General features: G+C 46.8%; 2 protein-coding genes and 1 pseudogene across 28 annotated transcripts in view; 2 read left to right on the top strand and 1 right to left on the bottom strand.

Annotated features, from left to right (window-relative positions):
• The window catches only part of MLKL (mixed lineage kinase domain like pseudokinase), a 29,745-nt gene extending 22,287 nt beyond the window's left edge, over positions 1-7,458 (top strand). For 9 of the 23 annotated variants that reach the window (XM_077984687.1, XM_077984685.1, XM_077984689.1 and 6 more), the window contains exons 8-12: positions 290-371; positions 3,393-3,544; positions 3,753-3,811; positions 4,057-4,197; positions 6,782-7,458. In XM_077984687.1, the coding sequence (XP_077840813.1) occupies positions 290-371; positions 3,393-3,544; positions 3,753-3,811; positions 4,057-4,197; positions 6,782-6,816 (469 nt within the window). In that variant the 3' untranslated portion in view covers positions 6,817-7,458. Of the gene's footprint in view, positions 1-289; positions 372-3,392; positions 3,545-3,752; positions 3,831-4,056; positions 4,198-6,781 lie in introns of all 23 variants that reach the window. The other 14 variants (XM_077984688.1, XM_077984686.1, XM_077984694.1 and 11 more) reach the window with 3 other exon arrangements.
• Positions 7,459-10,214: 2,756 nt separating this feature from the next.
• On the bottom strand, positions 10,215-11,654 carry LOC100430206 (lamina-associated polypeptide 2, isoforms beta/gamma-like; annotated as a pseudogene).
• Positions 11,655-12,149: 495 nt separating this feature from the next.
• The window catches only part of RFWD3 (ring finger and WD repeat domain 3), a 48,848-nt gene continuing 45,247 nt past the window's right edge, over positions 12,150-15,750 (top strand). For 2 of the 5 annotated variants that reach the window (XM_077984684.1, XM_077984681.1), the window contains exons 1-2: positions 12,150-12,231; positions 14,474-14,562. The gene's annotated coding sequence lies outside the window, so the exon portion shown is untranslated. The remainder of the gene's footprint in view (positions 12,232-14,473; positions 14,563-15,750) is intronic. The other 3 variants (XM_077984683.1, XM_015126617.3, XM_077984682.1) reach the window with 2 other exon arrangements.

Raw genomic sequence — 15,750 nt, 5'->3', positions numbered from 1 at the left:
AAGCAACACAGAGGCACCTTTGTCCTTCTCTACCTAAAGGCACCCCTGATGCCAGACTGCATGCACTTCACAAGGGCTGTCATGCCCCCTTGTACTATGAATCTCATCTCTGCTCTATACTCGCGGCTTGCGATTCTCAAACCTTGCCTCTGCATCCCAGTTTTTCGCGTCTCTCCGTGGACAGGCACCCATGGTACTGTCCAGCCTCATTAGCCCAGTCATCATTGTCAGTCCCCCCAAGAAAGTTTGGGCAAAGGTCACTAATGCTCCCTGCCTTTGGCTGTGTCAGGCTACACCATTCAGAAGAACCTGAACTCCACGGAAAAATCAGAAGCTCAAACTTCCTGGTAACTCAAGGCTATCAAGTGAAGGTGAGTGTGCCCTCCATAGGATGCTTTGGGTCAAACCTGCATGACTGGTGCTAGGAGAGGGGCACGAATGTCTCAGAAAGGCTTGATTTTTGCCTTAGTTTATTTATGAATTTATTTATTTAGAGACAAGTCTCTTTCTGTCACCCAGGCTAGAGTGCAGTGAGCGAGATTGCCCCACTGCAACCTCTGCTTCCCAGGTCCAAGCGATTCTCCTGCCTCAGCCTCCCAGGTAGCCGGGATTACAGTCAAGCACCACCACTCCCGACTAATTTTTGCATTTTTAGTAGAGATAGGGTTTCACCGTGTTGGCCAGGTTGGTTTTGAACTCCTGGCCTGAAGTGATCCGCCCACCTCAGCCTCCCAAAGTGCTGAGATTACAGGCATGAGCCACCATGCCCGGGCTTGCCTTATTTTTAGAACTGAGTTCAATTTTAGTTTCAGAACTAAGTTCAACTTTCTGTGTGCCCACCACACAACAGAATCCATCTATGCCTCCTGTTCTGATGACTGCCTTCCCTCACTGCCCATTTAGCAGGGATGGGCTAAAAGTCATTTCCCCTTAGATGCCTGGACACCACTTCTGTGTCCCTACAACACACAACGGGGGATCTTCTTAGGTCTAAGGACTCAGACTCACAGGACAGGTCTAGGCCACACTTGTCATTCAGTTACTTAGAAGGATGTCCTGCAGAAAACACAGTGTCAGCAGTGCCAAACCTTTCCCTCCAGGGTGAGTCCTCGCAGTCATCCAGGAGATACTTGCTTTGTCAGAGCCACAGGTGCTGGAGAAAGCAGCTCCCATTAGGTGCGTGTGGGTCATCCAGGCTTAGAAGCCCATGACTTGCAGGAGTCAGCATCTCTGATAACAACTCTGCAGGCAGGCCTTGCAGTGTTTCTGCAAGGGACATGTCAGTTGCTGTTTTAAGAGCTGCCACATCTGGGCATGGTGGCTCACGCCTGTAATCCCAACACTTTGGTAGGCTAAGGCAGGTGGATGGCCTGAGGTCAGGAGTTCAAGACCAGCCTGGCCAACGTAGTGAAACCCCATCTCTACTAAAAATACAAAAAATTAGCGGCCGTGGTGGCAGATGCCTGTAATCCCAGCTCCTAAGGAGGCTGAGGCAGGAGAATTGCTTGAACCCGGGAAGCGGAGGTTTGCAGTGAGCCTAGATTGCGCCGTTGCACTCCAGTCCGGGCAACACGAACAAAACTCCGTCTCCAAAAAAAAAAAAAGAAGAAAAGAGCTGCTACATGGCCGGGCATGGTAGCTTATGCCTGTAATCCCCACACTTTGGAAGGGAAGGCAGAAGGATCACTTGAGCCCAGGGGTTCAAGACCAGCCTGGGCTACACAGTGAAACCTCCCCCTCTTCAAAAAATTTAAAAATCAGCCAGTCATGGTTGTGCACACCTGTAATTCCAGCTACTCAGGAGAGTGAGGCAGGAGGAGGATGGCTGGAGCCCAGGAGATCAAGGCTGCAGTGAGCTATGTTTACGCCACTGCACCCTAGACTGGGCAACAGAATGAGACCCTGTCTCAAAAAGCAAAAAAGAAAAAATTGCTACAAAGCATTCCTATCAGCTGTTTACTGTGTAGTCCACTTACCCCCTTGGTCCTGCCCAGAAGCTATCTAACAATCAGCAGTCATTTTTATTTTTATCATCAGCAACATTACTAAGGGCCATAGGTGACGGTCTACCTTTGTCATCCATGGCTGGTTTTCTTTCTTCCAGTCTTTTTTTTTTTTTTTTTTTTTTTGAGACAGAGTTTCGCTCTTTTTGCCCAGGCTGGAGTGAATGGCGCGATCTCGGCTCACCGCAACCTTCGCCTCCCGGGTTCTAGCGATTCTCCTGCCTCAGCCCCCCGAGTAGCTGGGATTACAGGCATGTGCCACCACCCCAGCTAATTTTGTATTTTTAGTAGAGACAGGGTTTCTCCATGTTGGTCAGGCTGGTCTTGAACTCCCGACCTCAGGTGATCCACCTGCCTCGCCCTCCCAAAGTGCTGGAATTACAAGCGTGAGCCACCGCGCCCGGCTCTTCCAGTCTTATGAGTGTCAGAGACAGCCCTCAATTAACAGCAGACAGGCCTTTTTTGCCTTTCAAATGTCTTTCCCCCTCTGCAATGGTCACATAAGTACTCCCAAAACACTGTGTCCACCACTCTCACGCTCTTCATCCAGCCTGACTGTAAGATGCGCTATTCCGCCTTTCACCCCTGGTATCCCATATGGCGCTAGATGTCAGAGAATGTCGGTGCTCAGGAAATGTGTGAGCAAGTGAGTGAATGAATGAATGAATGAATGAAAGGTGGATGAGCCATCTAAGTGCCTTATCCCTTTTCTCACATTGCCTACATGGTACCTGGCTGAGTTTGGGGCTGGCAGCCTTCTGCACACCAATGGTGTCAATGGCAGGTGTGCATAGGACAAGAACATACGCTCTCACTGATTGTGCTATGGTTTCTTTAAGAACACTACGTGACCACGCAGGGCTGGGGGGATGACTCACACTCGTCACACCAAAGCCGAAGGATCAGGCTGACCCCCCATAGGGCCAGATAGTACAGAGGGAATGCCCCCATGCCATTTTTCCATCTGCTTCTCTGGGAAAAGGTGAGCCAGGCAGTGGCTCTACGACCCCTCTCCACTCTCACTGAGTGGAGTTCAGTCCTCAACTGAGAAAACTCTATATTTTAACATAGTCATACTAGCAACAACTACAACTTAGCAGGTCTTACCGGTGCTTTATAACCATTATCTCAAGTAATCCCCCCTGTCATCACCCCATTTTATAGAGAAGAAATCTCTTTGTGTTTCTCTTGGTCACTGCACTATGTTAAGTTGAACCCATAATGTTAACCAATAGAGTAGCCACACAGACAGAAGTCACTACAGGAAATAAATCCCTAAGGTAAAAGACAATTCCCTGGCAACTGTGTGTAGCAATAATGCCTGCCCTTTTCTCCTCTACCCAAGATCTTGCTTGTTTCTTTATGTCTCTAAGTTGCCTCTCTGTCTAGCTTGCAGGATTTGAGTTGAGGAAAACACAGACTTCCATCAGTTTGAAAACTAAGAGAGAAAAGACAGACAGAGTCAAATCTACAGCATATATCTCACCTCAGAAACTGGAAAATATATATCATCGATATGACGTAAAGTCTGAAATATACAGGTACATTCATGTTCTGGTACAGATTCTAACTCAGATGTGCATGATAGGAAAACCCAAATCAAACTCCTCCAAGGACCACCTAAACTCAACTCTGTTGAATGAAATTGGGTAGTAATCAAAAAATTCACTGAGTTTTCTGGCAGTGGCTAGAGGGACAGTGGAAAGGGGAGACTAGTTATGGTTGTTCAGTTTCTTGGTTTTCTTTTAGCTTTGGAATCGTCCTCTGGGAAATTGTCACTGGAAGGATCCCGTTTGAAGGTGAAGAAGGTGAAGGCTGGCTCAGCCAGTGCTGGGGTTGGGTCCCCTGCCAATAGACCAGAAACTCCCCATCAGTGCTGCCCCTGGCAATTTGTTGTTTAATGTTGGAACTGCCTGGGCTGGTCAGTGGAATCGTTGGAAGCTCTTGTTGTTTCCATACTCAGAGTCCTTAGTTCTGATGCCAGCCATCAGCATCCATAGAGATGTACGAGTACCGGAGTAGTTTTTTAAGGCTCTCATGCTATCATTTCCAGGCTGTAATTCTGAGAAGATCTACGAGCTGGTGGCTGTGAAGCGGCAGCAGGAGCCGCTGGGTGAAGACTGCCCTTCAGAGCTGCGGGAGATCATTGATGAGTGCCGGGCCCATGATCCCTCTGTGCGGCCCTCTGTGGATGGTAGGGTTCTTTCTGGTGTAAAGAGCGTGAGCCCCATGCTTATTTCACATTTGTGAAAGATTTCCTTTTCACCAGCTCCAAGGCAGTAGTTTACCATGAGGGGTGATTTTATCCAGGGAACATTTAGCAATGTCTGAAAGCATTTTTGTTTGTTATAAGGCCAGAGTGTTAGGATGGGGTGTGCTACTGTCATCTAATGAATAAAGGCCAAGGATGATGGGTGAGCGCAGTTGATCGCAGGGATTATGCCTGTAATCCCAGCTACTCAGGAGGGATTTGAGCGCAGGGATTATGCCTGTAATCCCAGCACTTTGGGAGGTTGAGGTGGGCGGATCATCTGAGGTCAGGAGTTTGAGACCAGCCTGGCCAACATGGTGAAACCTCATCTCTACTAAAATTAGCCGGCCATGGTGGTACATGCCTGTAATCCCAGCTACTCAGGAGGCTGAGGCACAAGAATCTCTTGAACCTGGGAGGTGGAGGTTGCAGTGAGCCGAGATCGTGCCACTGTACCACTGCACTCCAGTCTGGGCTACAGAGCAAGACTCCGTCTCAAAAAAAAATGTTGGCTGGGCATGGTGGCTCATGCCTGTAATCCCAACACTTTAGGAGGCCAAGGTGGGTGGATCACCTGAGGTCAGGAGTTTGAGACCACCCTGGCCAGCATGATGAAACCTTGTCTCTACTAAAAATACAAAAATTAGCCAGGTGTGTTGGCGCATGCCTGTAGTCCTAGCGACTCAGGAGACTGAGGCGGGAGAATCACTTGAACCCGGGAGGCAGAGGTTTCAGTGAGCTGAGATCGCGCCATGGCACTCCAGCCTGGGCAACAGGGCGAGACTCCGTCTCAAAAAAAGAATGCTATTCAATATCCTACAATGCATAGGACAGCCCACCACAGCAAAGAACTATCTGGCCCAAATGTCAGTAGTGTAAGGGCTTCCAAAGGGCACTGTTTTATCCAAAGTGGTTTGGAAGGGCAGATTACTTTCCTCCTGCCTATTTCCTTCCTTTCTTTTTGTCTGTATCTGTCTATTTATCTTTTTTTCTTTTTCTTTTTTTTTTTTAGACAGGAGGTCTCATTACGTTGCCCAGGCCAGAGTATGGTGGCTATTCACAGGCAGGATCATGGCACTCTACAGCCTCGAACTCCTGGGCTCAAGTGATCCTCCTTCCTCAGTCTCTAGAGTAGCTGGGACAACAGGCACCACCACAGCAGGCATCATCTTGTTGTCTTTTTGTCTTTCTATCTCTCTTCTTTTTCTTCTCTCTTGCTTTATTTTTGCCTATCTTTCTCCTCTTTTCATTCCTCCTTGTCTGCCTTCCTTCCTTTTTTCAGCATCCTTGGGATTATTTCCTTGACGCAGACTTTTATCTCACCACATCATCAGCTGCTTCTCCATAGCTTCCTTACACTGTCTCCCTCCCTGGAAGCATCTCTCTCTCCTATCCTAGACCTAAATCTCGCAGACTTTCCACAAAGCCCAGACAAAAAAGAGAAGGGGCCGGGCGCTGTCTCATGCCTGTAATCTCAGTGCTTTGGGAGACCAAGGCGGGCAGATCACTTGAAGTCAGGAGTTCAACACCAGCCTGGCCAACATAGTGAAACCCCATCTCTACTAAAAATACAAAAATTAACTGGGCGTAATAGCACACACCTGTAATCCCAGTTACTCAGGAAACTGAGGTAGGAGAATTGCTTGAACCCCAGAGGCAGAGGTTGCAGTGAGCTGAGATCGCGCCACTGCACTCCAGCCTGGGCAACAGAGGAAGACTTGGAGGAAGGAAGGAAGGAAGGGAGGAAGGGAGGAAGGGAGGAAGGGAGGAAGGGAGGAAGGGAGGGAGGGAGGGAGGGAGGGAGGAAGGGAGGAAGGGAGGGAGGGAGGGAGGGAGGAAGAGAGGGAGGAAGGAAGGAAGGAACGAGCCATGAGTCCAGACTTTTGAGGCAGCTTCCAAGAATGTTCTCTCTACTTACAGAAGTCTCTAGCATGAGGACTATTCTTCAAGGCCTTCTCACAGATGGTCTGTCAGGAAAACCTCTCACACTACCCAAGAGGGTCTCATCTGTCATCTCTCCTCTCCCTTCATCCACATCCCTACCTTTCAGAATGAAAAATCAAAGTCACATCATAGTTTCTGTCTGAAACTTTCTCTTCATCACCACAGAGCAGAAGTGCAGACTTAATGATGCTTCCTGAAAAATTGGTCTTTAGGGTGGATGAGAAGCCAACAGTGATTTATACAATGCCGTCCTCCACTTCACTCTCTCCTCTGTCTTCTTTCTTCTTCTACCAAGCTCCCTTACAACCTAGAGTCCTCCTAGTATTAAGGAATCTAACACTAGCGACTAATTCACACTAAGATGTGAGTTTATCCCTTCCTATGAGGTGTTTGTGTTTTAAAAGTTGATCAAGTAAGATAACTTTATATCACAAAGGCATGAGTGCTGATGGTGGTTTAGGCGCCAGCCAGACCAGGGGGAATGCAGTTTCTAAGCAACTGTGCAATGTAGAAATGTCTTTGTGTTTCTAACTTGGCTCTCAGCTCCCTGGTCTGGTCTAATTTTCTGTTCATTCATCCACAGAAATCTTAAAGAAACTCTCCACCTTTACTAAGTAGTGTATCGAAATCTAAACCAAGGATTCCCTGGACAAGAAGCTGGCAGAGGCACAAATTGGACATCTCTCTCTCTCATATCCTTTGTTATTGAGTTATTTATGGGTGCAAGGAGTGGCAGCATTTATCTGTTACAAATAGAAAATAATTCCAGTCATGCAGGACACATCCCACTTCAAATGATATTTCCAAAAACATATCTCTGACAGTAACTTTGATAGATGGTTTGTCAAATGTATCTTTCTGGGTGTCCACACCTCTTGGCAATGTAATTTGCAGCTCCTCCCATCCACAAATGAAGTCTCTTTCCCCACCATTTCAATCTGGGCTGGCATTGGGACTTGATTTGATCAATAGAATGTGGAAGAAGTGACTGTGTGCCAGTTCCAAGCCTAGGTTTCAAGAGGCCTTTTAAATGTCTGTTGCAACCTTACCCAGCCATGAACATGTTGAGTGAGCATGCTGGGAATGAGAGACCACATGAAGCAGAAACATGCTTTCCTAGCTGAAGTCATACTAAACCAACCAACATGGCAGCTAACACATGAATGAGGACAATCAAGACCAGAAGAACCACTCAAGCAGAGCCCAGTCCAAATTGCCCATTCACACAATCAGGAGCTAAATAAATTACTGTTGTCTTAACACTAAGTTTTGGGGTGGTTTGTTACACAACAGAAGTAACTGGGCAAACAGTGTTCAATTCTTCCTCTTGCCCAAGGAATCAAGTACAAACTTCCTATTCAGATATCCATAGCCTTATGGATATATCCCATACCATACTTTCCAACTCGACTTTCCAATCAGATCCCAGAGTTCTCCTACCAGAGACTGCAAAGTCTAATACTTTTAGGGCCTAGGAAGGAACCTAAATGAATGCTTTGTGCCTGGAGGGGGCTTTAGTGAACAGATGAGCAAGAACAGCATCTGCTCAACTCCAATCTAAACTTTGTCACATAGAATGGGATTCCAACATTTCCAGAGCTTTCCATTTTGTCAAAAGAGCTAGAAAGTTGGATTTTTCTGTGATGTCCTTATTTTTAAAGGTTAGTATCTCATTAAACATTATTTTAGGCTGGGCACGATGGCTCACGCCTGAAATCCCAGCACTTTGGGAGGCCAAAGCAGGAGGATCACCTGAGGTCAGGAGTTCAAGACCAGCCTTGCCAACATGGTGAAGCCCTGTTTCTACTAAAAATACAAAAATTAGCTGGGTGTGGTGGCCACATGCCTGTAATCCCAGTTACTCAGGAGGCTAAGGCATGAGAATCATTTAAACCTGTGAGGTGGAGGTTGCAGTGAGGCATGATTGCACCACTGCACTCCAGCCTGAGTGACAGAGTGAGATCCCGTCTCAAAAAAAAAAAAAAAAAAAAAAAATTATTTTAATGCTGATAGGACAAACAAAATATGTGCATATAGGAGCTGTCAGATTTTAATCCCTGCCAGACTGAAACCTATGTTTGTGGTACTTTCATTCTAGATTTTTTTTTTTTTTTTGAGACAGAGTTTCACTCTTGTTGCCCAGACTGGAATGCAATGGTGCGATCTTGGCTCACTGCAACCTCTTCTTCCCAGGTTTAAGTGATTCTCCTGCCTCAGCCTCCCAAGTGTCTGGGATTACAGGTGTGCATCACCACACCCGGCTAATTTTTGTATTTTTAGTAGAGACGGGGTTTCACCATGTTGGTCAGGCTGGTCTCAAGCTCCTGACCTCAAGTTATCTGCCTGCCTCAGCCTCCCAAAGTGCTAGGATTACAGACATGAGCCACCATGCCTGGTCTCATTCTAGATTTCTTATACTTTTGTTCATGGTGTGTGCTTTGCCTAGGATACACTAACCCCTGCCTCTAAAGTTACATTTTTTTCAGAACTCATTCTAAATCATTCAACAGCAAATGTGCTAGCCATTGTTTCAGTCACTGAGAAGACAGCAATAAAAATACATTTGGATCTTGTATTCTAGTAATCATCTCTGATGAATAAAATCATGGCTGATTTTTATTATTATTATTATGAGACAGGGTTTCACTGTGTTGACTAGGCTAGTCTTGAACTTCTGGGCTCAAGTGATCCTCCCATCTTGGCCTCCCAAAGTGCTGGGATTACAGGCATGACCCACCACACTTGGCCTTATTTTTTTTTTTATCTTTTACTTATCCTTGATTTTTTTTTAAACCTAGAACATGTCTTTTTTCTGTAAATAAAAAATGCAGAAGAATATAAACAATATGATTCTTTTGTAGAACTTATTGGTAGGTATTACTATTTTCTTTCCTTTCTTTTTTCTCTTTTTTTTTTTTTTTTGAGGCAGAGTCTGCTGTGTTGCCCAGGCTGGTCTGGAACTCCTGACCTCAAGGGATCCTCCCATTTAGTCCTCCCAAAGTGCTGGGATTACAGGCGTGAGCCACCATGCCCAGCCATGTTTTCATCTTTAAAATCATTTGTTCTATTTACTGTAGAAGTTACAGTGAAAATTCTCCTTGGTAGATGAATTATTCATACTCTGGCAGATCCACAATTATTATAGGTGAATTTACTGTAAAACTGAGAAAACTGAATTTTCAGGGCCTTTTATTTGCACAGGATGCCTTCCAAGGCCCTGTACCTGATTTTTCCCAACACTTATGTATGAAAATTTCCAGATACACAGAAAAGTTAGTACAATTGTACTCTGAATAACCATATACCTACCACCTAAACTCTACAATAATTTATTATATTTGTTTTATCACATACCTGTTTATCTACTTGTGCCTCTTTCTATCCATTAATCCATCCTAATTTTGTATGCACTTCATTCCTAAACACTTCAGCATTTATGCCATTAGCTGAAGTTTACCTCTGTATGGGCTTTTTTTTGGCGGGGGGGTGTGGAAAGGTAAGTTTTTGCTGTGAAAAATTTGTGTGAAAGGCACAAATCTTAAAGATAGCATTTAGATGAGTTTTGCCAAATGCATACATATGAGTAATCCAAGCCCTATCAAGATAATGAACATTATGGCTGGGTGGGGTGGCTCATGCCTGTAATCCCAGCACTTAGTGGGGCTGAGGCAGGTGGATCACCTAAGGTCAGGAGTTCAACCAGCCTGGCCAACATAGTGAAACCCCATCTCTACTAAAAATACAAAAATTACCTGGCCATGGTGGCACATGCCTGTAGTCCCAGCTACTCAGCAGGCTGAGGCAGGAGAATCACTTGATCCTGGGAGGCGGAGGTTGCAGTGAGCTGAGATCATGCCATTGCACTCCAGCCTGGGTGACAAGAGTGACACCCTATCTAAAAAAAAAAGTTCCAGAGCTAAAAGATTATTCATATGGCACAAAGTGATCTCCTACTAGTCCAAAGTTCAAAAACATTTTAATGAAGTCCATTTATATATATTTTGTTTGCTTTCCAATGGAATACTATGTTTATTGAGGCAAAATCACATTATTTTTAGTTCTTGGAGTCAACAAGCATACACAAATGTTCTTCAACACAGTTATTAAAAATACAAGATCAAGTTGAATGTGCCAAAGAGATACCACTCAGTTGGGTTTTCTAGAGCCATCAGGAAGAAAATTAGAGAAGGGATTTATGTGGTTGGTTTCCATAGCTTGATAGACCAAACACAAAAAAAACTGCCACAACAACAAACAGCAGAATTTTTATCCATACAGGAATAGAGTGTCCCTTTTTTCGTATTTTCTCACTTGACATCTGTCGAGGGAACATACTTACAAACATATTTAGATGAAAATGACTCCTCCATCCTCAAATCACTGAGTTCTAAAGGCCGGCCTGGAGCTCCTTTGATTGGTCTGCGGCAACTAGCACTAATTCTTGTTGGTGTAGCTGCTTCACAGGGGAACGTTTCCTTAGGAATATCCCTTTCTACCCTTCTTTCCTGTGTTTTTTCTCCCACTTCAGCTCTTGTCAATGGTGTATTTGGTGTTCTTCTGGGTATGTCTGAGAATTCAGTGACTGACAGAATAGGAGATGCATGCTTGAAATTTCCATTCACCCTATTGACAATTAAGGATTCATTGTTTGAAGCCATTATAGTTTCAGCTATGGGAGTACTCGCTGAAATTACTGCACCATCTATACGAAAATATTCTGAAGTGTGCACTCTTTTCCTTGGAGTTCTTCTTGACTCTCTTGTAGATTCCCTAGTTTATAATGCCTGCAGAGGTCTGCCTTTTGGAGATCCACTTGTTCATTCAGTCCCAGTTATTCCAGCTTGAGAATAGCTCTTTTGTGCTCAACTCTTCTTTGTTTGAGGGTTACTGGAGTCTTTGCTCTGCCCTTCAGCGGTTCTCTCTTCTCAAGCTTGAGCTCTATTTTAGGGTCTTCTTCATTGTCACTATATCTGTCAGAATCATTACTTCCATTCTGCCTTGTATTTTCTGCTGAAGAAGAAATTGTTGGCAGAGGAGAAGATCTTGATTCTGTTCTTTGCTCCCTCGCTTTCAAAAGGTTTTTCTCACATAGCTTCCTGGTTGTTCCCACAATAGGACCAGGATTCACTCCGTATTTCACAAGCTGATCCAAAAGATCTTCATTAATGAGTTCTGTTACATCTAGATTGTCTTTATCATTTGTCTGGGTTTATCAGTTTTCTTTGTGGCTTTCCTGTCGGCGGCGGGCCCGGAGTCGAGACGCCTGTGGGCTCGCGCTCTCGTAGCTGGAGAATTCCTGGGGCCCGTTGCTGTTGGCGCTGGCGGCGAGCGGCGGCCCTGCCAAGTGACTTGAGACTGTTTAGTAGCTCAGATCCATTACAGCTGTTTGAGATTGAAGAGACTGTGTAGGCAAAGTCTTTTAAGTGAGCTCTTCAACCCCATGAGAGGATACACATGAACTGGACTGTCCTACCCTTTTTACAGGCTCCGAAATTCAAAATATTGAAATATTTAGAAATTATTCGATTAACTACTATCCTTTGGATACAGATAACTCCTTCACTAAAGCGTTAGGGACAAGCAGCAGGAGTCACAGTTTTAATATTTTCATCTCCATTCCAAAATGGATTGATAAATCATACAACTTTCTCCCGCCCGAAAGTTCAAATAAAACGCGCTGGAAAAAAAAAAAAAAAACCTTTTACTTTTCCGGGGCGGGCACAAGGTGACGGACGTAGATTGCTGCCAATTGTAGGAGGCTTCCTCGAGAGCGGTCCCGCCTCGTCAGTTTATGAACAACTAGCCAATGAGAGCGCCGCTGCTTCAGCTAGCGGGGACCCATTGAAGAAGAAGACTGAGTATTGGCCACAGCCTAGGGCTTCTGTCCAATAGGAGCTTACCTGCTGGCGGCTCTGGCGGGAGCTTGAGCGGCTCCGGAAGTGGCCGTTGGCGTAGGTGCATTCGGAGTTCTGCTGAGGTAACTAGAGAGTCTTCGGCGGGCTCGCGAGCCAGCCCGCGGCCTACTGGTTTCAGGTGAGGAGGGGTCTTGCTTCTCCCCAGGCCTTGGGCCTCTAACTCCGGGATAAACTTCCCCACGCCTGATTCCTGGATTGGGGTCCAGGAGACACCCCACGAGGTGGGCTGCACGCGGGCTTGGAACCTGGCAGCCTGACAGGATTCGGGCCCTCGGGGCGGCGCCAATGGTCTGGGCTGAGGAGCCCGAACCCTAGCACTTATCTGGGTTGCTGGGCGTTGGGGGCTGGGCAGGCGGGAGCTCGGGGCGATGACGGAAGGAGCCGAGTTCGCTGCTGCGGGGCCTGCCCTGGCCAGGGTGGGAGGTCGCCCGGCCCTTCCCCCGAGAGCCTAGCCTCGGGCTCCTCAGCGGCGATGCCTGCGCCCGCTCTGAGCTCCGTTACTTCATCACTTTAAAGTTGACGGAAGAACTTCATTTTTAATTTCATCATGGAAAGTGTGGCGTAAAGACTTGTATTATCCCTATTTTACAGGCGAACAAGTTGAGCCGAGGTTTCCCCATGTAGTAAAAGAACAGGGATTTAATATTTCTTTCTCTCTCCCTCCCCCTCCCCCTCCCTCCCCCTCCCCTCCCCCTCCCCCTCCCCTCCCCCTCCCCTTCCCCTCCCCCTCCCCTCCCCTTCCCTTCCCCTTCCCTTCCCCTTCCCCTCCCCTTCCCCTTCCCTTCCCCTTCCCCTCCCCTTCCCTTCCCCTTCTCCGTCTCCCCCTCTCCCCCTCTCTCCCTCCCTCCCTCCCTCCCTCATGGTAAAGAGACGAAAGCGCAGTGGCTCTAGTCTGTAATCCCAGCACTTTGGCCGAGGCAGGCAGATCACCTGAGTCAGGAGTTCGAGACCAGCCTGACCAACATGGAGAAACCCCGTCTCTACTAATAATACAAAATGAGCCAGGCGTGGTGGCACACGCCTGTAATCCCAGCTACTCGGGAAGCTGAGGCAGGTGAATCGCTTGAACCCGGAGGCAGAGTTTGCGGTGAGCCGAGATCACGGCATTGCACTCCAGCCTGGGCAACAAAAGTGAAACTCCGTCTAAAAAAAAAAAAAACCTAAGAAGCGAAATGAAGTCTCCCTGTTGCACCCAGGCTGGAAGAGCTCACTGCAGTCTTGAACTCCCGGGCCCCAGGGATCCTCCCGCCTCTGCTTCCCACAATAGCTGGGACCACAGCTGCTCACCACCACGCCCGGCTCATTGTTTTCTTTTTTTCTTTTTCTTTTCTTTTTTTTTTTTTTTTGAGACGGAGTCTCATTCTGTCGCCCATGCTGGAGTGCAATGGCCCGGTCTCAGCTCACTGTAACCTCTGCCTCCCGGGTTCAAGCCATTCTCCTGCCTCAACCTCCCAAGTAGCTGGGGTTACAGGAATGCGCCACCACATCTGGGTGATTTTTGCATTTTTAGTGGAGACGAGGTTTCACCATATTGGCCAGGCCGGTCTGGGACTCCGACCTCAAGTGGTCCGCCCTCGGCCTCCCAAAGTGCTGGGATTACAGGTGTGAGCCACGGCACCTGACCTGTTCTATTTTTCTTTTTCGGTAGAAATGGGAATTTCACTGTGTTGCCCAAGCTGGTCTCGAACACCGGAGCGTAAGCAATCCATCCGCCTGGGCATCCCAATATCCAGGGATCACAGGCGTGACCCTCCGCGCTGGCCAGAGCAAAGATTTGAACCGAGGTTGGCCCGACTTCCCCAGCCCACCTCCTTTCAACCTTTAATTGAGGGGCTTTCATCCTGCATGTTGTGGGCATTGATTGAAACCTGAATAATAAAGATGACAAGTCTGAGGTTAACGTTTTAAACCCCGACACTCACAGCACACATAAAAAGCAGCATTTGTGTGACATGCTCAAGGTTTGGGGTGCACAGCCCATGGTCTCGCTCTAGGCACCTCCGACTGGCCTACAGTGGTTAAGAAGCTTCGGCTCCAGAACTGCACCGTTCCATAGAACTTCGTGCGACAAGGAAAACGTTCTGTATTTCTGCTGTCCAGAATGGGAGCCACCCGCCCTATGTGGGTTTCTAGCACTTGAAATGTGTCCTGCATGACAAAGGAACTTCTTTCTTTCTTTCTTTCTTTCTTTCTTTTGAAACAGAGTTTTACTCTGTCTCCCGGGCTGGAGTGCAGTGGTGTAATCTCGGCTCACTGTAACCTCCACCCTCCAGGTTCAAGGGATTCTCCTGCCTCAGCATCCCGAGTAGCTGGGACCACAGGTGCACACCATCACGCCCGACTAATTGTATTTTTTGTAGAGACGCGATTTTGCCGTGTTGCCCAGGCTGGTCTCCAACTCCTGGTCTCAAGCTACCTGCCTCAGCCTCCGGAAGTGCTGGGATTATAGGTATGAGCCCCAGCTCCTGGCCGAACTTGATTTTTATTTAATTTAAATAACCATATGGGAGTAGACAGTGCGGCGGCCATTTAGATTCTGCTCTTTTTAGTCTGTTTCTACCCTTTGTCTTCCTGAAGGCTGAGTTGCTTAATGTCTCTTAAGTACATCTACGCAAGTAACTGGGGTCTTATGTTGTGACACACACAATTCTTGGGAGACTGTCGTTGTACCCTAGAAACATATTAAAAGCTTTTAGTTAGCCAGCTGCAGTGGCTCACTCCTGTAATCCCAGTACTTTGGGAGGCTGAGGCAGGAGGGTTGCTTGAGCTGAGGAGTTCAAGACCAGGCTGGGCAACGTGGGAAACCCCATCTATACAAAAAATGTTTAAAACTTAAAGTATCTCACATCGTTTAGTTTGCAGACTTTCTTTCCCATTTATTTTCACTACTGCGCCACTCTCCATCCTGTGGAGGCCGCGCCAGGCCTGCTCTGGTGATTTTAAGAAACTTGACTGTTGGCCGGGCGCAGTGGCTTACACCTATAATCCCAGCACTTTGGGACGCCGAGGCAGGCAGATCATTAGGTAAGGGGATCGAGACCATCCTGCTTATACGGTGAAACCCTGTCTCTAACACAGAAGAAACTCCTTACCAAGGCCCATGGGCCCTTTAATGATGGTGTCCTGTTCATCAGTCAAACCCATGCTCATCAGGGACCTATGCACTGATTTCCTTCTGAAACTTCCTTGGCTCTTTGCAGAGACAGTTTCTTTTAATCCTTCATGCCTCAGCCCAGTTTTCACTCTTTAAAAGACTACTTCCCTCAGAGTTGTGTCTTAGTTGGTCCTCCTTGTCTCCTCAACCCCGAACATCATAATCTATAATTTCTCATGTATTCGTTTATTGACATGTTACTTGCTAGAATGTTAACTCTGATACATGGTGTCTTACCTGTTTTTGCCTCTAGGGTGTCTGTCTGCATAACAGGTGCTTAATAAATACTAATTGAACCCACATTTCCTCATAAGTCAGATGAAAAAAGCACGTGCCTTACTTCACAAAGAAATTGAGGGGATAAGTTATACTGATATACTTTAAAAACTAGGTGGTAGAGAGGCACAGTGGCTCAGTCCTGTTGTCCTGGTGCATGAGGAGGTGAGGCCAGGCGTTCAAGACCAGTTTGGGCAACATAGAAAG

The sequence above is a fragment of the Macaca mulatta genome, chromosome 20 (genome assembly GCF_049350105.2).
Source record: "Macaca mulatta isolate MMU2019108-1 chromosome 20, T2T-MMU8v2.0, whole genome shotgun sequence".
NCBI classification, from domain to species: domain Eukaryota; kingdom Metazoa; phylum Chordata; class Mammalia; order Primates; family Cercopithecidae; genus Macaca; species Macaca mulatta.
The sequence above is the reverse complement of the archived record's forward strand: the minus strand, read 5'-3'. Positions and strand labels throughout refer to the sequence as shown.